The sequence below is a fragment of the Meles meles genome, chromosome 3, assembly GCF_922984935.1.
Source record: "Meles meles chromosome 3, mMelMel3.1 paternal haplotype, whole genome shotgun sequence".
Taxonomy (NCBI): domain Eukaryota; kingdom Metazoa; phylum Chordata; class Mammalia; order Carnivora; family Mustelidae; genus Meles; species Meles meles.
The window spans coordinates 112,799,269-112,824,693 of NC_060068.1; the positions used below are offsets into that span (position 1 = coordinate 112,799,269).

Consider the following 25,425-nt stretch of genomic DNA (forward strand, 5'->3'; position numbering starts at 1 on the left):
CATCTCCAAAGCTAATGAGTCCTTCAGAATCCTAAAAGCAATCAGAATCTATCTTAACAGATTTAGACTTTTGAGACAGGAAGAATTGTTAGACTGACAATAAAAGGACATTATTAATAATTACACTGTGACAGTAGGGACAAACTGGGCCACCACTGAGCCAACAGGGGTATACCATCACACAAGAGATTATGGGAATGGGTGTCTGCTGTCCCAGAGGTGGCCCTCATCCCCCCCCCCCCCCAGCTGGTCAGAGAGCAGGTCGGCACAGACAGTATGTCGGGGGACACTGGCTCCTATGGCTGACCCTGGCCAGGCCGCTTGGAGCTCACCTCACTTTCTCCCAGGAAGCTCTGGTGAGGGCCCCGGAGGCCTCCTCATGTCCTTGAGCTTGTGCGTCCCCTTCATGCTGCCTTACACTCCAGAAGCAAGGCTACAGTGAGGAGACAGGACTCCTATCCACAGAACACGTGTCCTGCACACAGCTGATGGGCTCTGGGGTGCCCGGTGACTCCGGGGGAGACTAGCCCTGCCTGGTGATGGCAGACCTGGCTCTGAACTTCTGTCCACACCTGCCTCCTCCGCCTGTGTACCAGCCACACCAGCTGCTCTAAGTCCCTCCATGGGCTGTGCACAGCTGTCAGAAACACTTTTGCCCTGGCCCAGGCAGAAGTTCCAGGATTTCACAACTCAGATCAAAGACTTCTCTAGGTGGTTCCTCCCCCAGCACCCCAACTTTGTGTCTTTCCCAAGCCCCGTGCTCCTGAAATGTGTCTCCGTTATTGTGTGGGTGGTTCCGGTCAGCTCCAGCTTCTCTTCACCACCACATTTCAGGGGCAGCACAGAGCAGGCTCCCTGTGAGCGCCTGCCATGCCTGTGACCAGATCAAAGATCCTGAGACCACAGCCCCCTGCCCAACACATGTATATCCAAGGCCGATCCTGTTGTAAAAACACAGCCCACGAGTTAAGGTGCTCCCTAGGCCCTCTTCAGGGGCTCCCCTCTTTCTGGGCCTCTCAGAGGGTTGGAAGGAGAAGCTCTGAGGGTCTGAGAACATTCCTACCTAGAATGAAGGCCACCACATAGTTGGAGATCTGGCCCATGCCGACGATGACAAATAACACAGTAAACATCTCCCAGTTGATGGAGAAAATCTGCAGGAAGCTGAAGCCAGTCTGCACAGCCATGGTTGCGAAGAGGATGCTCTTCCTGCCAAACCTGTAGAACATAGCACAGCACGTGGCACACGCAGCCCACAGCAGCTGTAACTCCGGGCACGTGGCAGGCCCCGAGTCACACATTGCAGCAGGCTTTGTTCATTTTATTCTGTTTGTTTTCAGGGCTGTGACAGACTTTTCTCCTTGTCTCATCCTCCTGAGCTCTTCCCTGGTGATGTCTCGGGCATCCATCTGCCCAGGAGGTGCCTTTAGAGATTCTAAAACTTCTATAGAGGCCCCGTATCTTGAAAGCACAAACCAGCTCATGCAAGGTCCCCATAGAAATCTGGTCCTCAGAGCAAACCACAGGTAGAAGCTGCCACCCCATTCTAGAAAATGGGTAAGTACAGATTGCAGAGACATCTAATATCAGCAATATGGGAATTCTGTCCATCCAGAATGAGGATCCCCTCTACGGCAGTAGGATTCAATCTTAGCTGCGCTTAAAATTCCCTGGTGCCAAAAAATGCTGGCGCCAGCACCCCTCCCCCGAGATCCTCATTTTCTGGGATGCCGTTTGGGTATTGGGATTTAAACAGTTTACCCAGGTGAGTCTAATGTACAACCACATGTACACTCTACAGGGAGTGCAGCTCTACACCGTACCCATGACATGGGAGTTGGCCTGAGTCTTCATTTCACTTTCAGATAGTGACCAGTGGGTAGAATGGAACACAGCTGTGAGCAGAACAGTCTCCTACCTCATTTTCCAAAATCAGGTCTCAGGCTGCTGGGTTTGCATTCCCTTGGGACTTTGTAACAGGAGGAGGGACAGGCAGTCTTCCAGGAAGCCTTCCCAACACTGCTATTTTGCACTCCCATCTTCCTGCTCTGGTGCCCTTAGAACATTCAGGGGCCAGCAGGGCACTTCTCCTGGAGCTGTCTCCTCTAGACTCTGCATTCCAGGAGGCCGACAACCAGCATGGGTCAGCTCTGCGGCCTTGGGGCCCTGCCAGGGGCCTGACCCCCAGCAGCAATGTGGGTACCCACTGTCTGGCCCTTACTCTGTAATGGACAGATCCCCTGTGATCTAAAAGTTAGGGGTGGGATGGGGAGGCAGTGGTGATGGCAGCACTGTATTTATTGGAGAGGTTTGGTGCAAAAAGGACTGGCTTGCAGTGGGGCCGTTGCCTTCTCCTGACCGTTGGCCAAAGCCCTGGCAGGACGAGTCTTGGAAAAATGAACAAAAGAGGTTCAAGCAAGGGACGGAGAGACCGGAAACCATGAGACGTCATGGCTCTTCCTTTTACTGACTTGTTGTTGGGGCCTTCTCTTTCTCTGGGGAGAAATGCCGTTAATCCATTTCAACCCCAAGATAGGCAGTGAATTGACAAGGGGCCCTATTGCACCTTTCCTCCCTCCCAGGCTCCTTACCTGTCAGATAGCTGCCCCGATACGAAGGAACCAAGGAGCACGCCCACGAAGAACAGAGAGGAGGTGAGGGGTGTCTTCCAATCATCTTCACACACTAGACTCCACTGCCAGGGAAGACAACATGAAGTGTGAGCCCAGCCCTCCAGCCAGTCCAGCCCCAGCCCAGAACTGAGGGAGTATTCACATGGCCGGCTAGAACGGGCTCTCTCCTCCCTGTGACAGGCTCTTGACTTTGTGCTGAGAGCAGAGACCTCACAGCCCCGGCCTTGATGCCTCACTCTGCCACTTACTGGGGCAAGGCACTGTCCTCCCTGGGACCCACCTTCCTCTTCTGAGGGTAAGGGAGAGCGATACCTCAGCTCTCTGCTTGCCTCCCATATCGAGAAGCTAGCGAGGCCATGGCTGTGACTGCTGACCCCTGAGCTGTGAAGCAGTGTGAAGCAAGGTAGTATTTCTGCCTCAGAAGGCATCCGAGCCTGGAGGGAAGGTGTTGGAAACTCCCCAGGGGCAGGGCAGAAGGCCTGGTCGCTTGGTCCTGGCTTAGAAGTTTCCTCTGCCTTGGTGAAAAGGGCAAGTGGTCTGTGATAATATCTTCTGAGCTGACTCCTGTAGAAAACCCTCTCCTCCCTGCTCCATTCATACCACAGGCCAAGCCTGGGACCTGACTTCAGGGCCCACTGGGTGGTGGGGGTCAGGGTGGGTAGCTACACCTCTCCAGGGCTCTTTATCTCCCCCGACACTCCTCCACACTCCTTCCCACCCAGCCTTCCTAGAAGGGTGGTTCCTTCCGTTCCCCAGGACCTGTGGGCTGTTGTAGTCCTAATAAGTCCCTGCTGGTGGATCTGTAAAATGAGGGCTTCAACACAAACTTCAGTTCTCAGCTCTTCAGTTAAGCCAAGTCAGCAGAATCTCAAGGGAGCCTGCAAACATTTCCAAGTGTGTTCAGTGAGCTCGCTCTCTCTGTATATATATATTTCATTATATTTTATCTATCCATATCCATACATATATACATACATAGACATACACATACATACATACATACATACACACAGGTACCAACAAATATTCTGGGGGCTGTGGATCAGGAGATTGCTGTATGTAGCAAGATGATTCCGTCTAGTGGAAAAAGCCCCTTCCTCCTGCCCAGTCCCACCTGCCCTCGGTGATGGTGCAGCTTTCCTGACATTCGTGAAGCAATTCAGTTCTTAATCCTCACATCTCCCCTGAAATAATAGATTCAAAAATGCATTCGCATGTTTATATCACACTTCACTCTGTAGCAGAGAGAGGTGTTTAGAAGGACACAGACCAGAGGAAAGTGTAAAACAAAACGTTAAGAAATGAGGGCAAGCAGCACAGGGGAGGAGGGACTGCAAAATAAATAAGCCAAGGGTAAGACTGACAACCAGTTATCCTGCCCAGGGGCCTGCCTGCTTGCCAGGCTCCGAGGATTCTAGCCGTTCAGCTCACATGATCCCCATTTTATGCAAAGTGTTAAGCTCATTCTGCAAAAGCTAGTTTTTCTAAGTACTCAGACCTGAGAGAAGTCTCCCCCTGTATACTTCCTTCCACTAAGAGGTCATGCCATGATGTTGAGGATAATGTCCTTGAGAACACCCGGGTCCTAAAGACAATAACAAGATTCATGAGGCCGCCTCTCCTGGCACTCACAATGCTGGCTCGAGGCAGAAGGCCTAAGCACAGCTCTGCAGGGGAAAAATACAGCGGGCCAGGCACTTGACTCTAATCCTCAGGCACAACCAGAGGACTCATCTGAGACCATGCCCGGAGTATGGTTGCTTCAACTGAGGTTCCTAATGGGCTTCGGGGGAAAGGGCACAAACCCTCCAAAACTGTATGCCCGGATTCATGCTGCACCATGGGTCAGAAGGCATAGGTAGGACATGCACCTAAAGTAATGGCCACACCCTTCCAAAAAGTCACCGGCCGAAGTGTCAGAAAAGAGCTTAGAATCTGCCCCAGACAGATTAGGGACTGAGACTCCAAAGTCTCATAATGTGTTTTTTTGCCTGTTTTGTAGTGGAGTAAACAGGCTCGGGCACCTGGGTGGCCCAGTTGGTTGAGCATTGGACTCTTCATTTTGGCTCAGGTCATGATCTCAGGGTTGTGGGATAGAGCCCTGCATCAGGCTCTGCGCTGGGCATGGAGCCTGCTTGGGGATTCTCTCTCTCTCTCTCTCTCAATCCCTCTGCTCCTCCCCACGCACTCACGCTCTCTCTCTCTCTCTCTCTCTCTCTCTCAAATAAGCAGATAACTTAAAAAAAAAAAAAGAGTAAACTCAGGCTCTGAGACTAGTATTGGTCTGATGTCAGAGCAAGTATGTAGGCTTGCTAGGTACCAACTCAGGCCTCAGAACTCAATCTTTACCCATGTTATGCTTTGAGCAAGAACTCCAAAGGACAGACAAATGAACTTATTAAATACTATCCACTACAAGGAAGATGCTAGGACTGGGGTGAAGAACGTTTACCACAGCCTTTAGCACTGGGCAGAGCTGAGAAAATCTCATGAGTGGTCGCGGTATCCATGTGTCTATTATCCACTGTCACCATTCTATCTGCAGTCAAGCAGAAAAGCTCTTCCAAAGAGAATGTGTTTTCCTTTGTGAGTTTTTTGAATATTTATTCTGTCAGGATTTTGCCTTAGGGTAGGATAAATAAGACTTGAAGACAGGAAGGAAAGAAGATTGTCAGATGGGGAAGCAGGGATTACATGGCGTGGGTAATGAGCGGGACTGGTTACTTAATTTGCAGGCCCACTGCCATGTGAAAGTGTAAGGCCCCTTGCTCAAAAATCATGATGAATTTCAAGACATCAGTAGCAGAGCATTACAACCAAGTGTGAGGGCCTGTGTGACTGCACGGCTTGCACGCCCATAAAGATGCCCCTGTAGTGGAGAATAGAGTGGGAATGGAGTAAGGCAAATTCTGAAGTGGGGTGCTGGGAAGAATGAGATATGGGCCAGCTCCCCATCGCTCTCCTACTGGACCCTATGCAGCCATGGCCCTAGGTCCCTCTTCCTCCCTGAAAAGGGCATCATGTGGTACAGGAGATAGGCATGTGCAGCCACCTCTCTCAGGTGGGTGCTGTTGGATTTTGGAAATCCTGCTCATACCCAGCAGAGGAAGGCAGCTGATGTCATGGCTACTAATGGTTGGTTCCAAGGTTGGGCTGTCTCTTGAGGAGTTACTGTGCCCAAAGAATCTTGTTGGAAAGCTGCGAAGGACGGGAATAGGACACAGGCTTGGCATACAAATTCCAGCTGTAACTCATGGGACTGGAGTCTGGTAAATCAGCTGCCAGCCTGAAAAAGGGCCCTTTTCTCCATGGGGTTATTCTAGTGAAGGCCAGGCCCTACCTGTGACCAGCCCCTTGGGATTTGAGGGGTGTGTCTTGGGGTCCCCACTAGCCAGAGCCCAGAGAAGTCCCTGGGGCTAACAATGACAGTGTTAGACCCAGTGGAAGACAGTCTTTTCCTAAATAAGACAGAGCTGTCCCTTGGGTCTCTGCATATATGCATACACACATGTACACACAAACGCATACATGTGATCTGCTCAGAGACTCGTGGTGGACAGTCTGGGGAGGAGCTGACTGGCACGGCTCTGGAGCTGTGCTTTCAGGCCAAGCGCCAACATTTCTAAAACATAATCCCTCCCCCACCACCCACCCACCCACACACACACACACACACACACACACAGAGGACAGAGAGTGGATTGTGGGAACTCACTGGCCCCAAGCTCTGCAGGGTAGGGCACTGGATATGCCTTCCTAGGGTTACTGTGTCTGTTTTATCCTCAGGGTATTAGACCAACAATTCCATAACACAGCAGAGAAAGCTCTTTGTGCTACCAAAATTTCACAAGGGCCATCTGGCCTTCAGCTTTGCTTTAAGAAACAAAAACGCAGGTCACAAGGTACTAGAAGACAGGAGGTCACTCTCAGCATTGAAGAGTGTGCCTCTCATGCTGCTTAGCAGTAATAACAGAAATGATAACTAGTGTATGTTGGGTGCTCACTGTGTGCCTTGTATTATTTCATGGGGTCTCAAGGTCGCCATGTGAAATGGGTACTCTCTTTATCCCTATTTTGCAAATGAGGAAATGAAACAACTAGACCAAGTTCTAGTGGATGATAAAACGAATCGCTTATTTATTCACCTGTCATTGAGCACCTGCTCTGGGCCAGACTCTGTGTGGGGCACAAAACAGACATGGTTGCTACCTCCACAAAGCTCAAGGTCAAGCATACTTTACGGGACAGATCAGGTGTGCATATGTACATGCATGAGCCTGGCTGTCCTGGGTGGGGCAGGCTTTGTTCTGGGCCACTGTGCCCTTGCTCTCTGGCTAGACAGGAAAAGAGGCACCCCCTCCTCATCCTCCTCTACATGGACAGAATTCTAAAACCTAAACTCATTTTCAATAACTAATGCTTGCACAAGGCTAGGCATGTGTTGGATTCTTCACAAATTGTTGATGCATGAGTGCTGAATGCTGAACGATTGGGGTAATGGAAAATGAGTTTGGGAAATGCGAGGTATCACACACTGTTCTTTGGAAATCACCCTCAACCCTGAACTCTCCAACTAACCAGTCCTGCGGTTTTAGCCTTTACCAAAGACATCGAAGGACCATAACGATAAATCATCCCTGTGATCTCTGTAGAACTGAGAACTCCAGAAGGTGATGCTGAACGAAGAGCATAGGTTCTTTTGGGCCCTGGCACTTTCTTTCTGGTTGTGTGAATTTAGGCACTCATTCACCTGGATTGGCCTCCTTTTTCATCTTCAGAGACAGGACAATTATACTCCCTCCTGGGTGGGGCGCCTTGGTGGCTCAGTGGCTCAGGTCATGACCCTAGGGTCCTGGGATTGAGCCCCACATCGGGAATCCCTACTCCGTGGGGAGCCTGCTTCTCCCTCACCCTCTCTCTCTGCCTGCCACTCCCCCTGCTTATGCTCTCTCTCTCTCTGTCAAATAAATACATAAATAAAATCTTGAAAAAAAAAAAATACCCCCTCCTGGGGTTGTGAGCACAGGATAGGAAATATAAGTGGAGTGTTTAACACAGCGTCTGACACATTTCAGTCATCATGAAATGGTAGTTCCCTTTCCACAGAGCTATTGCCTTTGTCCTCACAGCAAAACCGTGACTTAGAATAAACAGCATGAATAAGTAAGTGAAGCAGGTTACACTTAAACCTGACTAGGAAACAGTAATTCTTAGAAATAATAACTTCCTGGTCAATGACTAAAGACTGAAAAAACTTTTGACACAAAGTGTTAACTCCTTTTATAAATGGATACCAATCTCAAAGATGACTGTGAAGGAAAAGCTAGCAATAGTCCATTTAAGAACGAAAAATAAATTTCTATTGTGCCATCTTACACTTTTTTTTCTTTCCAGGGCAACACGAGGGAGTAGTTAATAATAGAACACACGCCCACTCTTTTTCATAACTTTGTTGTGACCAAGCAAGACATTTCCTGGCCACTGTGGTGGTAGGGCGGGCAGGGGGGCAAATGGGGAAGGGAACCTGGCATTTTTATTCTTTCTGTTTATAATAGCTTCATTGAAATAGAGTTTACATGCCATAAAATTCGTTCTTGTAATGTGTACAATTCAGTGGTTTTCAGTATATTCAAGGAGTTGTGCAACCATCAGCACTATCTAATTTTAGAACATTTTCCGTACCTCTGAAAGAAACCCCACACCCATTAGCAGTCCCTCCCCACTCTCTTCCCCCTGGCAACCACTAGCATACTTGCCGTCTCTAAGGATTTGCCTATTCTGGACATTTAATAGAAGCGGAACATATACAATATGTAGTATTTTGTAACTGATTTCTTTCATTTGGCATAATATTTTCAAGGTTCATTCATCTTGTTTTAGCAATGTATCACTGCTTCTTTGCTTTTTATGGTTGAATAATATACCATTGTATGGGTATACCACATCTTACTTAACTAGTCATCAGTTGCTAGACAATGGGGTTGTTTCTACTTTTCAGCTCTTATGCATAATGATGCTATGAACTTTTGCATACAAGATTTTGCATGGATATATGTTTTCATTTTTCTTGGGTATATCTGTAGGAGTGGAACTGCTAAATTTTGAGAAACTCCCTGTTTTCTAAACAGTAAAGTGGCTGCACTGTTTTATAATCCCAACAGCACTAAGTGAGGGTTTCAATTCTCCATTTTACTACCGATATTTCTTATTGTATGTCATTTTAATTTTAACCATCCCAGCAGGTGTTAAGAAGTATCTCATTGTGGTTTCAATTTTCATTTGCCTAACAACTAATGATTCTGAACACCTTTTTGTTCAACTTATAGATCAAATTGAGGAGTGCTGCCATCTTAACAATATTATGCCTTCTGCTTCATGAACAGAACATGACATGTCTTTCCATTTATTTAGGTCTCCTTTAATTTCTTTTTTCTTTTTAAGATTTTACTTATTTATTTGTCAGAGAGAGAGAGAGAGAGAGAGAGCAAGCACAAGCAAAGAGAACAGCAGGCAGAGGGAGAGGCAGGCTCCCCACTGAGCAAGGAGCCCAATGTGGGACTCAATCCCAGGACCCTGAGATCATGACCTGAGTGGAAGGCAAATGCTTAACTGACTGAGCCACCCAGGCATCCCTGCTTTAATTTCTTTCAAAGATGTTTGTTAGTTTTCAGAGCTTAAGTTGTGCATTAAAAAAAAAAAAAAACTTAACTCCTAGGGTGCCTGGGTGGCTCAGTGGGTTAAAGCCTCTGCCTTTGGCTCAGGTCATGGTCTTAGGTCCTGGGATGGAGCTCCACATCGGGCTCTCTGCTCAGCGGGGAGCTTGCTTCCCTGTCTCTCTCTGCCTGCCTCTGTCCGTACTTGTGATCTCTCTCTCTGTCAAATAAATAAATAAAATCTTTAAAAAACAAAACAACAACGACAACAAAAACTTAACTCCTGAAGAACTTCTTTAAGTATTTCTTATAAGACAGCACGACTATCAAAATTTCTCCCCATATTTTTTGTTTGTTTTTGTATCTGGGAAGGTCTTTACTTCATTTGTGAAAGATAATTTTGCTAGAAATAAGATTCTTGGTTGACATCTTTTTATCTTTCAGCATTTTGAATACATTATTCCACTGCCTTTTGGCCTCCATTGTTTCCGATGAGAAGTCAAATGTAAAACTTATTAGGGTTCCCTTGTACGTGACAAGTCATATTTTTCTTGCTGCTTTTGAATCTTTCCCTTTGTCTTTGGCTCTCAGCAGTTTTACCATAAAGTGTCTGTGTGTGGAACTCTTTGTTTCTTTTACTTGAAATTCATTGAGTTTCTGAGCTGTATAGATTAGTTTTTTTTCTTCTTCAACCTCTTTCAAATGGAATTATTTCCTGTGGGGACAGCTTCTCTGTTCTTATGGACTACATGTCCCCCTGGATAAAATCTCTGAACCCTTGCTCCAGAGCTGGTGGTAGGCAAAGTAGCCCTCGGGAGACACCCTGCTTTATGGCTTGGATCCTGGATGAGGGTGGTATCCTCTGTCTTATCGGATTGTCTCTCCTGGGTGGAACATCTCCCTTACAAACAATCTGGGACAAGCTGAACCAAGAGATTCTATTGGTTATACTCACCAGGAATCCAGTCTCTACTGCTCAGAGCTCACGGGATCGAGGTGAGTTAAACCTTAAAATGTTTTCGTATCCTTTCTTCTCAGATTAGAGATAAAGAAAAAGCAGCCTAGGTGGGGAGGACTCGGTGGAGAGCTCTGTGGTCACTGGAGGCAGAACCAAAGCAAAAGACCCAGAGGGTTTGAGTGGGATGGTGAGGATGGGAGCGAAGGGACCTGAGGGAAGGAGAAGCGGCAGTCAGAGACGGGGCTCTCCCCCTTGCATCCCGGTGCTGGATCTGCCACAGGTCTCCAAGCTCTGCTCTGGGAACATAAATAAAGGGCATGGAGAGGAAATTCCGGAAGGTGCTGCTGTGAATCTGCCCTCCAGTCCTGCAAATACATGGCAAAAGCCTCCGGACTTGGGCTATTTGTGCCCACTGCTGGGACGTATGGCTCAAGCCTTTCCCAAGAGCCTCCATTCTCTCTCCACTGTCACTATACTCCAAATGGGGATCCTTGCTTTTCTTTTGTGCTCCAGAGGCATGCTTAAAACTAGACCAAGCTTTTGGATAAGACAGCAGCCCTGTGCTAGCCTTGAACATGAACTGAATTTAGCCTGCCACAAATTCCTGTCCATGCAGAGGCCTGAGGCACCCGCAGCTCCTCTGACCCACCCTGCCAAAGCTTTGTTTTGGTCAGTACACCATTCTACCTCTTGCACTCTGTGTGAGGCTTCTGCTGCTCATCAGGAGGGGTGGACAAAGTCTGTTTCCCCAGAAACTTGGCAGGAGATGTGGGTGAAGTAGCCTCCAGACAAAAGCACACGCAGATCCTGGTGGCCTTTGTCAGAGGAACACAGCTGGGAGGCAACAAGCAAACGGTTCGGGGTGATGCAGATGATAAACAAACAGGGAAGTACATTTATACCAGAGCTAGGGAAAACCCTTGAGTGTCCTTTACTTGTTTTCTAGAAGACCTTTCTGAAAACCTTGCTTCTATTGGCTGGGTGGAGGCCTGACACCTTCTCCCCTTTGGAATCGGACAGAGAGCTAAGTCTGAGAATGAATGTGGTTAATATTCAGGCTGTCCTGACAGCTGAGGGGCCAGTCCCCATGCCAGCCAGCAGTATTTCTGGTAGCTTGTAGGCCTGACAGCCAGAATACAGTCTAAGCCTGCCTATTACTCAAAGTGTTTACCTTTGCCAGAGCCCACCCAGGCCTCAGAGGATTCACATCCCTGGGAGCTTTGATATGCAGTCCCATGCAGTGGCCAACTAGATACCGGCCTTGATCTGTCTCATCATCCCTCCTTTGCTACTCCCAATGCCTCCCATAAGTGCCCTGATAACAGAGGAGGCCCCTTTGTTCCTACCTCATACCTTTGGGCTATGGGTGGAGAATCATTGTGTCCTGCTCTGTCCATGCTCTGACCCCAGGTCCCAGGAAAGACGGCACAAGGCCTCTAGAGGTCCAGACCCTTTGCTGAAGGCTGTATCAAGCTCAAGGGTGTACCCACCAGGAGCTCCTAAAGGAGGCAGCCACCTGCTGCAGAGGACAGAAGTCCATGTGATGAAGCAATATGCCTGCCTCACGCCACTAGGAACCTGTCACAGAAAGCTGGTCCTTAACAAAAAGGCTTTCATGGGGCCTCTGGAGCATGGGGCTGAGGGGAAGCAGTACTCAGCTCAGAAGTGAGTGCCTCATTTTCCCCACCTATGGACTGAAGGGGGTCAGGTCTACCTAATGATGTTCCAAGAGAAAAGTGGGCATGTTTGAGGAGAAGGAGAGCCCATGCCACCAGCCAGGCTCACCCCTACTGCTTGTCCTGTGGCCCTTCTGATAAATCTAGGTCCCCTAGAGAGCAGGACATTTGCTGCCCTCTCTGTTCCTTCAGTCTTAGGGCAAGAGGCCTTTGAGTTTTCTCACATGAAGTCCCTTTCTTTTTGGGGTCTGTGGCACCGAAGGGCTATATGGAAAGCCACACTCTTGAGACTGGTCTCGCCACTGCAGTAGTAGGTCTCAGCAACAAGGACTCCATATCAGACAGACTGGGGATGCTTGAGGTCCCTTCCTGTCTCACCAGAAGTTTCAGTCCCAATCCATGGAGCCAGATCTCACCAGTCCCTGCTCCCATTGCTGCCAGCCTGCAGACAACATAGCTAAGAGGTGTCTGGCACTCCACCCTGCAAGGGAAGATACAGGTTCCTCCAGCTCTGACTCCAGAGACAGAAGAAGGACCTTTCCTTGGATTCTTACTGTCTCTATCCTTGAAGTAAAAAATAACTTGGGTCAAGATAGACCAGCTGGAACAACAAAATAAATAAGAATAGTATTAGATGGTGACTCATGGAATCAAATAAGTGTGCATGAGTCTGTACTTATATAAAGTAATAATTGTGTAAATAAATAAGTGGGAGTGAGAGGGAATCTCTTATGCAGAGAAGAATTCCAATTAATAAATTGGAAGGAATGTAGAAGGAACGTGGGAGATGCAAAATCACCACTAGGCAAACACCACCTGCTACTTGTTTCTGTGAAGGTCCTCAGATGGTTGCTAAAACCAGTGGGTAAATGTTTAAGGAAAAACAGGATACCTGTAGAGTCTCAAATTCTCTCCCCCAGGATATTTATCAATTATGAAGAGGGAAAATAGTGACTTTAGGGTGGAGAAACCCAGCAGACACCAACTTAACCAAGTGACCAAGGTTGACATTGCCATTAACAAACTGTACCAAGGGATACCTTGGTGGCTCAGTTGGCTAAGCGGCTGCCTTCAGCTCAGGTCGTGATCCCAGGGTGCTGGGATCGAGTCCCATAACAGGCTCCTTGCTCAGCAGGGAAACTGCTTCTCCCTCTGTGTGCCACTTCTCCTGCTTGTGCTCTCTCTGACAAATAAATAAATAAAATCTTAGAAACAGACAAACAAGCTATATTGACACCATACACCCACCGGTATGATGCCCTGAGGACATATGGCTTCTACATATTCTGACCAAATAGTATATGAGCTCAATCTTATCATGAGAGAAATCATGCAAATCCACGCCAGGGGACATTCATCAAAATAACTGATAGACTCATAAAAATTGTTAACATCATGAAAGATAAGGCAAGACTGGGGCCCTGTCACAGACTGGAGGAGACTAAGGAGACATGTCAACTAAATACAACATGGGCTTCTGGCTTGGATCCAAACACAGAAAAAGAACATTACTAGAAAAACCAGTGAAATTCAAATACTGTCTGTAGTTTGGTTAATTGTACTTCAACCAACACTGATTTCCTGATTTTGATATATGAATTGTGGTTATGTAAATTATTAACACTAAGGGAAGTTGGTTGAAAGGTATATATGAATTCTCTGTACGATTTTTACAACTTTTCTCTGTCAAAAATGAAATCAAAATGAAGTTTTTAAAAATGTAATTCTCAGTGACTACACAAGAATAGTAAATTGGTATTCACAAACAACCTCTGAGGAAGGAAACCACCTTATGCACATACACACACACAGACAGATAGATGCACTCAAGCAAGTCCCAGCTCAAACACCAGACTCCTGCCTCCTGGCATTCTATGAAAGGCATTTCCATAGCAGAACATGCCATCCTTGGGTTCCTGGCTGAACTTGCCATCCCTGTGGGGGTCAGGTGTTGGTTCAGCTATCCCAAAGAGTATGTCCACTGGGAGATCCTGCACGGAGGTGTAAAGCAGAAACAATTTGATAACAGTCCCTCTACCTGTATCGTGCCAGGTGGGACACAGAGAACCTGTTCAGGGCCCCTGGGCTTGAACCTATGGTTGAACTAGGGCCACTTCTCCCATGGGCACTGGCCAAGTCAGTGTGGGGTTGGAACTATGTCTTATTCTGTGGGTCCTGGAACTTCCTCAGGGAGAAAGGGGCTCAGCCTGCAGCAAGTCCCATAACCCGTGATACTGGCTGCAACTTGACCTTAGCACAGCTCCCACAATGCCCATGTGTATAGCCAGAGGTAACGGGGTCCTGCCCTACCTCTCTCACCCACTGGCGGATGCTGCCCATTTGCTGGTGCCGGGGACTGTAGCATGGCCTCACCGAGTCCTCCCAACTACTCAAAGAAGCTATGCACACTTATGATCCTCATTTTTAAAAATTGTAAAAAAAAAAACAAAAACCCCATCCAAACAACATAACACAATATTTACTATCTTAATGGTTTTTAAGTATACAGTTCAGTAGAGTTAAATATATCCATATTGTTATTCAATCTCCAGAACTCTTCATCTTGCAAATCTAAACTCTGTACCATTGACCTATGTAACTCCCATTCCCCCCTGCCCCTAGTAACTACTTCTTTCTGTTTCTATGAGTTTGACTACTCTTGTTATTTCATGTAAGTGAAATCACACAGTTTTTGTCTTTTTGTTACTGGCTTATTTCACTTAGCATAATGTCCTCAAAGTTCATCTGTATTTTAGCATATGTCAGAATTTCCCTCCTTTCTAAGGCTGAATAATATTCCATTATATCTATATTCCACATTTTCTTTATCTATTAATCCATTGATGGACATCTGGCATGATTTTACCTTTCGGCTGTCGTGTATAATGTTGCTATGAACATAAACGTACAAATATTTCTTTGAGACTTTGCTTTGAATTCTTGTGTATCTATGCCCAGAAGTGATATTACTGGATTCAATGGAATTCTTCTTCTAAATTCTTGAGGAACCGCCATACTGTTTTTCACAGTGACTACACCTTTTTACACTCCTACCAGTAGTGCACAGGGGGTCCCATTTCTCTACATCCTTTGCCAACACTTGTTATTTTCTGTATTTTTTGATAGGAGCCATCCTAATGGATGTGAGGTGACATCTCATTGTGTTTTTTACTTACATTTCCTTCATGATTAGTCATGTTGAGCCTATTTTCATACACTTGGACCCTCTCTTACAGTTAAGGAAACTGAGGCTTTTAGCAGTGATGTAACCTGCTGAGGTGAGCCAAGAGGCTAGGGGTGGGGTCAGAACTGGCCCTCCAGTCCGACTCCAGAACTTCTCCCTGGGCCACCATCTCTCTGGGGAAAGCCGCCTCCCCCTACTTACCCTGGTGCTTCTCCCCTTCTTCCTCCCAAACAGCAGGACCCATTTGTCTCTTATTTTACCCCACAACCCAAAAAGGAAGCAAAGAAGGGAAAGGCTGCTGAAAAAAGCAAACCATTTTGCATTAGTGTGAACATGTGATGATATGCGGCCCCAGAGGTGCTCACAGGATGCTATGAGCAGAGCACAACAGGGAGAGCTACGACCTTGGAGGCCAACAGCTACCCCACTCTTCACCCTGATGTGAATGACACCAGCAAGGAAGGGAAAAGAGACAGGTCAAACCAGTTGTCGGGGGGTGCTGTGGCTACCAGGGCTAGCTCCAGTTCAAGCTCCGGTGAGACTTCCAGGAATTGAGTTGGAGGGAGTTGCCCCAATCTTAGATGCCCCAGGAACAGGCTGTGGGCAAAGGATGGGCACACACTAGAAGTCCCTGCTAGGGGATCAACACCAGAGAATCAGGGTCAATTCACAGCCCAAGGTAGCTGTGGTGCCAATGCTGGGGGGATCCAGAGGGGGTCCAGAGGCTGAGCCCACTTTTCACATGTCCTATGGACTATATAGTCACCAATCCTAGCTGGCCACCAGGCTCTTGCCAAGGAAACTCCTGCAGATTCCTCACTGGTCTTGTTTTTCATAGCAACTAGAGTAAGCCTCTGCCAACTATGGCCATGTTACCCCTTGCTTAGAACCCTTATTATTTCCTTATTTCCTCACTCTCCTCAGAGTAAAATCAATTCCTCAACGTTCCTGCAATGCCCACTGTGAAATGATTTCTGCAGGCATTTCTAGCCACATCTGCCATTCCCTGAACTCCAGCTACCTGGATCAATGGGAATTCCATCCACAGAATCTGCCATGTTCTTTGCTTGGACAAGGTCTACTCATATTTCCAGATTCAGGTCAAATTTTATCTCTTCTTCTTGGAGTATTTCCTCACCCTGTTATCCCTACAGAGAGGGTAATATATACTGTCCCAGGTCACACAGCAAGCCAGTAAGAATTTGAATTCAGGCTCCAGAACTCAATTAGCAATCAGGGTGGAAGTTAGCCCCCCTCTATAACGTGGCAGTGTGCCCCATGGGCATCTGAGCTTTGAGAGCAGGCCCCAAACCCCAGATGTCTACAGCCTGATGCCCGCACAAGGACAGTTGTGGTATCTGACAATTGCCACACTGGGAAGAGAAATAAGGGCTAAGAGTGACCACACTCAGGTTTTTCTTGGGAGGAACATAGAGTGGGGGGAAAAGAAACTGGGAAAATTCTACCTTCCTGATAAGGAAAAGCAGGAAACTAGTTTAGGTATACCCTCCTCAGATGGACCCAGCATCTCATGGCCCTCACCAGATGCAAAGCAAGAGGTATAGGGGAGGAAGTGTTTGTGTAGCCTGACTCCTGAAAGTTAGAAAACTTGCCACCAAACCACTTAGGATCCCAAGGGGCTAATGGCATAATCTGAAACCCCTGTCCACCACTGGATCTTATGCTCAAAGGGGTCTGAGTGAGTCGGTCTGCTTATCAGTACATTGGGGCTGGGTTTATGGCTCCTATGGTCCCCTGAACCTAGTTACCATCAGGAGGGCCTCTGCTCCTTTTCAAAGAAATTGGAGCCCCAAGACAGGACCTCAAGCCTCACCAAAAGGTGGATGGCAGTAGACTCCCTGCTGCTTGAAGATGTCTGTGGCCAGAGAACAGGTCAGACCTGCCTATCGCACACCTGTCAGCAAGGCTCTTTGTGTCTGCACTTGGGCTCAGCAGAGATCCTCATGTGGGGAGCAGGAACTTGACAGGGACTGTACATCTGAGCAGTTCAGGACAGGCCTCTTGGGAAACAATCTCCTCTGTTGTGAAACTCTTAAAGGAAAAGACAGTTGGTGACAACAGTCCCTGCGCCATCTCCTCCAACCCATCATGAATAAGCCTCACAGAAGTCCTGCTTTTGTGGGTGGCCCACATATGTTAGACGGGTCACCCAGGTTGCTCTCCAGCCACTCAGGTTTGATGGAAAGCGGGGAACGCTCACCCAGGGACTGCCAGGGAGTCTCCAGGGGTCTGAAGCAGATGGAGGGTCATTCACATACCCACCTCGGTCACGATGGTGGACTGGTAGATGTCCTGGCTGAACTCCCAGCCATCCACGCAGCTCTCCTGCTCCAGCTGCTCCAGGTCCACATCGCGCCCCGGCTCCAGCCCGAGCGCCGAGAAGTTGGCGATCGCCGCCAGCCGGTAGCGCCGGCAGCTGTGAGGCACCTCGCGGCCGTCCAGCAGCCGCAGCGGGATACTGTGGTTGCGCCAAGCGCCGCTCAGATTGGCGGTGTCCGGCACCCGGCAGCGGTGCTCCGGGGCGGCGGCCAGGAACACGACAGACATTCCATTGAAGCCGTTGGGGATGATGCTGGCGCTGAGCAGGAAGAAGATGAGGCGCTGGAAGGGCCCCCACTCGCCCAGGAAGGTGGTCACCTCGTCGTAGTCCCGCATGCTGCCCACCGCGGCTCCGCGCCTGCAACAAGGGGTGCTGAGAGCGGCCCCCGGACAGAGTCGCGCGGTCGAGGGCTTCCCGGGAGGATTCCCGGCGGCCAGACAGCCTGCGGGAGACTGGGGCGCACGGCCGGGTAAACGTCCCGGGGAAACAGGCTGCGGGCGTTCGAAAGCTCCTGGGAGCGAGGCGCAAAGCTGGAAGCCACCGTAGGCTCTCGGGACCACACCCCCAACCCCGCAGGGGAGGGGAGGGAGCCCGCGCTGCCGGGGTGGGGCTCCCCGCCGGCTTCGCCTCGTGCTCCGCCCCTCTGCCCCCGCGACCCCTGTGCCGAGCCTGACCCGGCCGGGGTGTAGCCTGCCTGAGGCAATGGAAACTCGGTTCCCGCGCACCCCGCGTCGCCCGCGACCCCAAATACTGAGCTCCCAGCCCCAAGCCGCGGTATTGGGTCCCACAGAGGAGAGCGTCGCCCCAGTCCTCGCCCGGGACAGGGATCTCTCTCTGGCCCTTCCAATCCGAAGTCCGAGTTCAGGGGGCCTCCGGCGGAGCGCGGGCGGGCAAGTCCGTGGAGTCGGTGCTCCTGGGAAGCCTCTGCAGGCGCAGGGGTGACGGGAGTGCGACCTCTGCGCTGGCACGCACGCGGCTCAGGTGCCCGGCGCCAGGCGCCGGGCGCCAGGGCGCTCACTCCCCACCGTCGGAGGGCTGGGCTGTCACCCATGCGGCGCCTCTCGGGAAAGCGTCTTCCGGGTAGCCCGGAGCCTCACCTTTAGAAAAGGGGGAAACAAGCCCAGAGCCCGGAAGGGATGAGCAAGGTCACTCGGTGTCAGTGACAGGCTCTGACGGAGGGAGGTGAGGGCAGGGGCCACCGGGTAGTCCCATGATCCCGCCCGGGCCTCTACAGAGGACTTGCACACGGATCCTGGCCGTTAGAGCACAGTCACAGTGGCTCTCCTCTCACCACTTCTGGGGTCTGATTTGGATCTCTTCATTGTCCCCATGCCCCAAGGTTCTTTACTGGGGCTGACTGCCAGAGTTTTCTTGGACTGGAAGGCCTCTGGGTTGCAAAAGGCACTACCCCCACTCTGGGAAGGGGGGGTGGGTGGCGGGGAGGAGAAGGTCCAGTTTGGCTAGATCTGGCAGGGAAACCAGAGCAGGGACCACACATTGCTCAGTGCCCAGGCTTAGGGCCCTCGACTATTGCGTGAGCTAGCCAGAGACTGTGCTCTGGGTCCTGCAGTCCATGAGGCAATCAGATGAGATTGGCAGGTGTTTGGAGATTGTGTACAAGGGTGTTTGCTTCTCCAGGCCCGGGTTAGGAGACTGAGGGACGTTTCTGCCTCTGTTTTTATAGCTTGCAGTCTGACACCTCCACTTAAGCTGGCTTTTCACTCCCTTGGAGCCTGTTTTCTTTTCTGTGATAAGACCATATGTCTGGGGTGCCTGGGTGGCTCAGTCCTTAAGCGTCTGGGGTCATGATCCCAGGGTCCTGCGATCCAGACCCCATCAGGCTCGGCTGATGGTGGGGAGGGGTTGGAGGGTGGGGAGGGGAGGGGATGCCTGCTTCTCCCTCTTCCACTCCCCCTGCCTGTGCTCCCTCTCTTGCTGTGTCTCTCTCTGTCAAAAAAAAAAAAAAAAAAAAAAAAAAGGAAAAAGACCATATGTCCTTCTGTGCCAGGACAGGTCTGATTTATGCCTGTTAGTCGTGTGAAATTATTAATAGCACATCTCTTTACTTTAAAAAGTATCCTTGGGGCACCTGAGTGCCACAGTTGGTTGGATACACAACTCTTGATTTTAGCTCAGGTAATGATCTCAGGGTGTTGGGATTGCACGAGACACTCCCCCATCCCCGGAGAGCTTCACACTCAGTGCGGAGTTTGCTTTGGGATTCTCTCTCCTCCTGCCCTGCCCACTCCCCTGCACAAATAAATAAAGAAATCTTTTTTAAAAGTTTCCTTTAAACAATAATTATGTCATCATTGTCTTACTTACCTTGAATTTCATCCTTCCCTTTTCCCCCAAGAGAAAAGCAAAGTCTGAGGTAAAAATTTATGTGGAGAGGGGCGCCTGGGTGGCTCAGTGGATTAAGCCGCTGCCTTTGGCTCAGGTCATGATCTCAGGGTCCTGGGATCGAGCCCCGCATCGGGGTCTCTGCTCAGCAGGGAGCCTGCTTCCTCCTCTCTCTGCCTGCCTCTCTACCTACTTGTGATCTCTCTCTCTGTCAAATAAATAAATAAAATCTTTAAAAAAAAATTTATGTGGAGATAGCTAATTTCCAGTAGTGATCCCGGGAAAAGGAAGTGAGGGGCTAGGAAGAATGAACAGGGAAGAAAGTAAGACCAGCAAAGACTGTGTAACTGAGCAGGTTATTGGAACCTGGGTCAGTAATTATGTTATGCTGAAATATATTAGATCCTAAAGCCAAAGGAAAAAATTAATAATATTGATCCTATCTTTACTTCAAATTTTGATATTGTTGATCATGGATTTTTATATAGACCCATGGATTTTTAGGACCCTGAAATCATGACCTGAGCCAAAGGCAGACCTTTAACTGACTGAGCCACCCAGGTGCCCCTAGAGATACTTTTCTTAACAACAACGAAGGAAAAGTGTTACTGGCATTCAGTAGGCAGAGGCTGGCAATCTATGAAACATCCTAAAATGCACAGGACAGCCCCCCACGACAAACAAAAATTATCTGACCCAAAACTTCAAAGGTGCCAAAGTCAAGAAACCCCAATTATGGCACATAGAATGTATGGTGATTATAAGGATCATGGAGTTGAATGGCTTTTGTTAAGTGCTTTAGAGGCTTGAAGAAAGAAAATGATAGGGCCAGGATGCCCGGGTAGCTCATTTGACTAAGTGACCCACTCTTGGCTTCAGCTCAGGTTGTAATCTCAGGATTCTCTCTCTCTCTCTCTGCCCCTCCTCCTGCTCTCTTTCTCTCTCAGATATGTGCTTTCTCTCTCTCTCTCAAATAAATAAATAATAGCTTAAACACACACACACACACACACACAGAGAGAGAGAGAGAGAGAGAGAGAGAGAGAAAATGATAGGCCCAGGTCAGCCATCTATAAACTGAAGACACACTCTGTTAAGCCTGGAAACTTCCATGGCAGCTCTTAACAAGGCCCTCATTCCCTGCAGCCTCAAGGAAGATTGTACTGGAAATCAAATCCAGGATTTAACTGATTTAACTGTAAGAGTGGGACAGCTACATAAAAAGACAGCATGCACAGCCTTTTTTTTTTTTTTTTTTTTTTTAAGAGAGAGAGCTTGAGAGCATGACAGCATGAGTGGGGGTGGGGTGGGAGAGGCTGAGGGAAAGGGAGAGGGAGAATCTTAAGCAGACTCCACACCTGGCAAGGAGCCCAACACGGGGTTCGCTGGATCTCATGACCCTGAGATCACAATCTGAACAGAAATTTCTCAGTTGGTTGCTGGGGCACCTGGGTGGCTCAGTCATTGGACACCTGCCTTTGCCTCAGGTCATGATCTCAGGGTCCTGGGATCAAGCCCTGCATGGGGCTCCTTGCTCAGCGGGAAACCTGCTTCTCCCTCTCCCACTCCCCCTGCCTGTGTTCCCTCTCTCACTGTCTCTCTCTGTGTCAAATAAGTAAATAAAATCTTTAAAAAAAGGGGGGGGTTGGTTGCTTAACCAACTGAGTCACCCATACACCTCTGCATGCACAGGTCTGATAGGTGTTCTCTGAAAAAGTCATGCCCCTAATAGGAAATGCATAGGATCCTGAAACATGGAACAGAAACATTTGGTAAATTAGTGTGGGCATTTTGAATTCCTGGACTCTCTTAAACCTTCAAGTTCAGCAGCAGCAGCTCTCTTCTCCTTCCTATATGAGAGCAACCTCCCTTGATGGGAATCCCTGCTAAGACTCCTCTAGAGGCAAGGGGCTCCAAAGATGATGCTTGTCTTCCTCAAGATCCTCCCCTGCCCATCCCCCACCACTGCCTCCAGACCAACAACTATGGTGAAGTCTCAGCACAGCCCAGGTGGGGAAATATAGACCCTGATCCACAAGGAAGTGGCATACTCATTGGGGAAAAAGAAAAGAAAAAGAAAGGAAAGGAAAGAAAAGAAAAATAAGCCCTATGTTTTGGTAGAAACAGGAGTAACATGTGGGACTTTATTAACATAGGAGCACTCTGTCATAATGCTGGGTTTAACATCGAAGCAAGGATACAGAAAAACATATCCATTTGCTTCCGAGATGGCTCTTTGGACACAATTATGGCCTACTGAAAGAAGCTGGAGATGCCAGAACTTTCTTGACCGATTATGAAAGGAGTAGGAAGGCTCAGGGGAGTGAGAGTGTTAGATTGTATTTATCATGCCAGACCAGAGAACATATCACCATATTGCATTCCCATGGCACGTCCTGAGGAAACTCCCTTCTCTAAGGCAATACAAAATACACAAGGTGAGGATTCCTAGTGTCAGTGAGGATAAGATTCTAGAATAGCAGAGGCTAGATGGTAACTCAATCATCAGAGGCAGGGTGGAGGTCATTACAAGACCAAAGTAGCAACCACCATGCTCGGTCCTATAGCCATGTGGTGGTGATGGCTAATTGACCACAGTGTTCCTAGGAGTTAAGTGAATGGGCAGATGACCAAGTGTTACTTAACTTGTATAACAACTCACCTCCAAAAGCAAAAACTAAGAAGCAGAAGGCTGATGGATGCTACCACAATAGGAAAGAGTATTTTCTCATTAATTTCCCAGATGTAGGCCAGTTCATAGGCTCAGAGCCTATTGATTGAAAAGGAGGCCAAGTCTCCTATACTGCCAAAAGTACATATGATAATTGTTTCTCTAATCTCTTCCCACAAGGCATCTGCGGCTATCATAGTCTGCTCAAGCTGCCATAACAACATACCACAGACTGGTAGGCTTAAACAACAGAAATTTATTTCTCATGTCTGGAGGCTGGAAAGTCCAAGATCAAGGTGCTGGCAGATTCAGTTTCTCATGAGAGTCTTCTTCCTGGTTTGTAGACGGCCACCTTCTTATGGGCCCCTTCATGTGTCTTCTTCTAAAGGCACTAATCTCATCATAAGGGTCCCACTCTCATGATCTCATCTAAACATAATTAGTCCCCAAAAACCTCATCTCCAAATATGATTGAGGGTTAGGGCTTCCACATATGAATTTGGGGAGACACAGTTCAATCTATAGTGGTGATCTTTTACCAGAACAACTCTGGCCTGGGAAAAGGTAAAGTCCTAGACCTTTCTGGAGCTGTTGGATTCAGAGTATGAGCCAGTTTTGCTCCCAGGGTTTGGGAAACCCTATCATGGTCCCCCAGTTAACTGGAAGCTCATGAAAGTCAGGTTGTTAATGGAGTTCTCATTCAAACAGGTCTAATGGTTGTAAAGATCCATACTGTAGCAGTCCCTAAGTGTATACCTAGTCCCTAAGTGCATAGCTGGGATAGGTAGGTTCTATCAAGAACTTAATATTTACTCTCTGCCCTATTAAATAAGAGCCATTATGGTAGGTAGGGACAAATAGAAGCCTCTAATATGCCCACATTTTTGACCATTTTATTAAATCAAAAGTAATACCATATCCTGGAAGGAATTGTGAGATTAGCACCAACATCATGGATTTTCTCTTCAAAATCCTTCAGTAAGGAGAATCAAAAGTGATTTGCTTTTCTGTGGGATGGATAATAGTACATATTCACTTTTCCAAATATTTAATTTATTTATTTACTTGAGAGAGAAAGAGAAAGGGAGAGAGTACAAGTAGGGGGAGCGGCAGAGGCAGAGGGAGAAGCCAACACCCCACTGAGCAGGGAGCCTGATGTGGGGCTCAATCCTAGGACCCTGGGATCATGACCTGAGCCAAAGGCAGATGCTTAACCAACTGAGCCACCCAGGCACTCCATATTCACTTTCTTACCCCTGGATTATGTCAATTCTCCTATTCTCTGTCACAATATAGTACTTAGTGACTGGCTACCTTGATATTCCCTAAAACATCATGATAGCCACTGTATTGATGACATAATGCTAATATGACTTAATAAGCAAGAATAAAGAAGTGCTCTAGATGTCCTAGTAAGATATTCACATGCTAATAGCTTTAGCAATTTGTTTCAAAATAATATGGCAAGTTACCAGAGGACCAGTAGTGTGGAGTATGCCACGCGATTCCCCATAAGAGAAAGTCAAGTCGTTGTACCCTGTCCCTTCCACGAGTAATAAAGTCATAGGGCTTGATGAGAATACTACTCTGACCCATTTATTGGGTGCCTTGGAAGGCTCACAGTTGTGGGTGAAGCCTGGAGCAAGAGAGAGCTCTACACTGTGTCCAACTATAGTACAAGGTTCCCTGCCATTTGGTTCACATGATTCAGCAAAATCAATGGTGCTTGGTGATAAGAATGCTGGGTGGTCTCTGATAAGCTGTAATAAAAGAATTTCAGTACAGATCTCTAGAGTTCCAGAGCAAGGTCATGTCTTCTGTAGCAGAGAGCTATTTTTCTTTTGAAAAACAAATATTTGGGGGCAACTGGGTGGCTCAGTTGGCTAAGTGTCTGCCTTCTTTTTTTTTTTTAAGATTCTATTTATTTATTTGAGAGAAAGAGAGAGAGAATGAGAGAGAGAGCATGAGAGGAGAAAGGTCAGTGGGAGAAGCAGACTCCCTGCTGAGCAGGGAGCCTGATGTGGGACTCGATCCTGGGACTCCAGGATCATGACCCTGAGCTGAAGGCAGTTGCTTAACCAACTGACCCACCCAGGAACCCTAAATGTCTGCCTTCTGCTCAGGTCATGATCTCCTTGGTTGGAGCCCTTCGTCAGGTTCCCTGCTCAGCAAGGAGTCTGATTCTCCTTTTCCCTCTGCCCCTCTCGCTGCTTGTGTTCTTTCTCTGTCTCTCAAATAAATAAATAAAATCTTTTCCAAAAATATCTCTAGACATCAGTAAAGTCCACTGGAGGTGGGGAGGGTTATAGCACCCCTGGTTCAAAAACACTGATGCCAGTCAACGATTCACTTTCCACTTATCTCTCTTTCTTATCTTCCATGGATGGGAGTTTTGCCACCCAGTACCAGGGATCACTACCAGCCTACTTACTAACAGCAATGGGCTCCTTAACCCTGTTTGAAAGGAGAGTGTTCCAGTTGTAGAATCCCTCCCTTCAAAGTCAGTCTTCCATCTGGGAATGGAACAAGAGTAAGGGACTGAAGAGAGTGAAACAGAGACGAAAAGCTACTCCACGGGTACAGCATAGGGTTGTCCCAGTTGTGGGAGATGGAGGACAGTGTCTCAGAAATATCCATCTCAGTTTCAGAAGTAGGCAACATTTATCCATAGGTTTCGATCCCTCCTGGGCTCAGGGGTGCTGCTTTGGGTGTTAACTCCCCTCCCACTTTCAGATGGCACATGTGTGAGTGTTGAGCAGGTTTCTGTCTGTGTTCCATGCCTCAGGCTCCGAGACGCCCAGGAGCACCAAGTGGGAAGTGAGCAGCACATTGAGACTGGGCCAGCTTGGATATCTGCGGCTGCCCTAAGGCCCGGACTGACTGAAGCAGCGAGGGGGAGGTGTCATATTCCGTCATCCTAGTTGTGTATGAGCCGGGAGGACACAGCCTGTGCTGCCCTTCACTGG

General features: G+C 48.2%; 1 protein-coding gene across 2 annotated transcripts in view; it reads right to left on the bottom strand.

The window, feature by feature from the left end:
• SLC22A4 (solute carrier family 22 member 4) overlaps positions 1–18,376 on the bottom strand; it is a 45,236-nt gene extending 26,860 nt beyond the window's left edge. Inside the window, exons 1-3 of one of the 2 annotated variants that reach the window (XM_046000453.1) lie at positions 17,388–18,376; positions 2,592–2,695; positions 1,064–1,218 (exon numbers count right to left, since the gene is read on the bottom strand). In XM_046000453.1, the coding sequence (XP_045856409.1) occupies positions 1,064–1,218; positions 2,592–2,695; positions 17,388–17,780 (652 nt within the window). In that variant the 5' untranslated portion in view covers positions 17,781–18,376. The remainder of the gene's footprint in view (positions 1–1,063; positions 1,219–2,591; positions 2,696–17,387) is intronic. The other variant, XM_046000455.1, reaches the window with a different exon arrangement.
• Between the last annotated feature and the right edge of the window lie 7,049 nt (positions 18,377–25,425).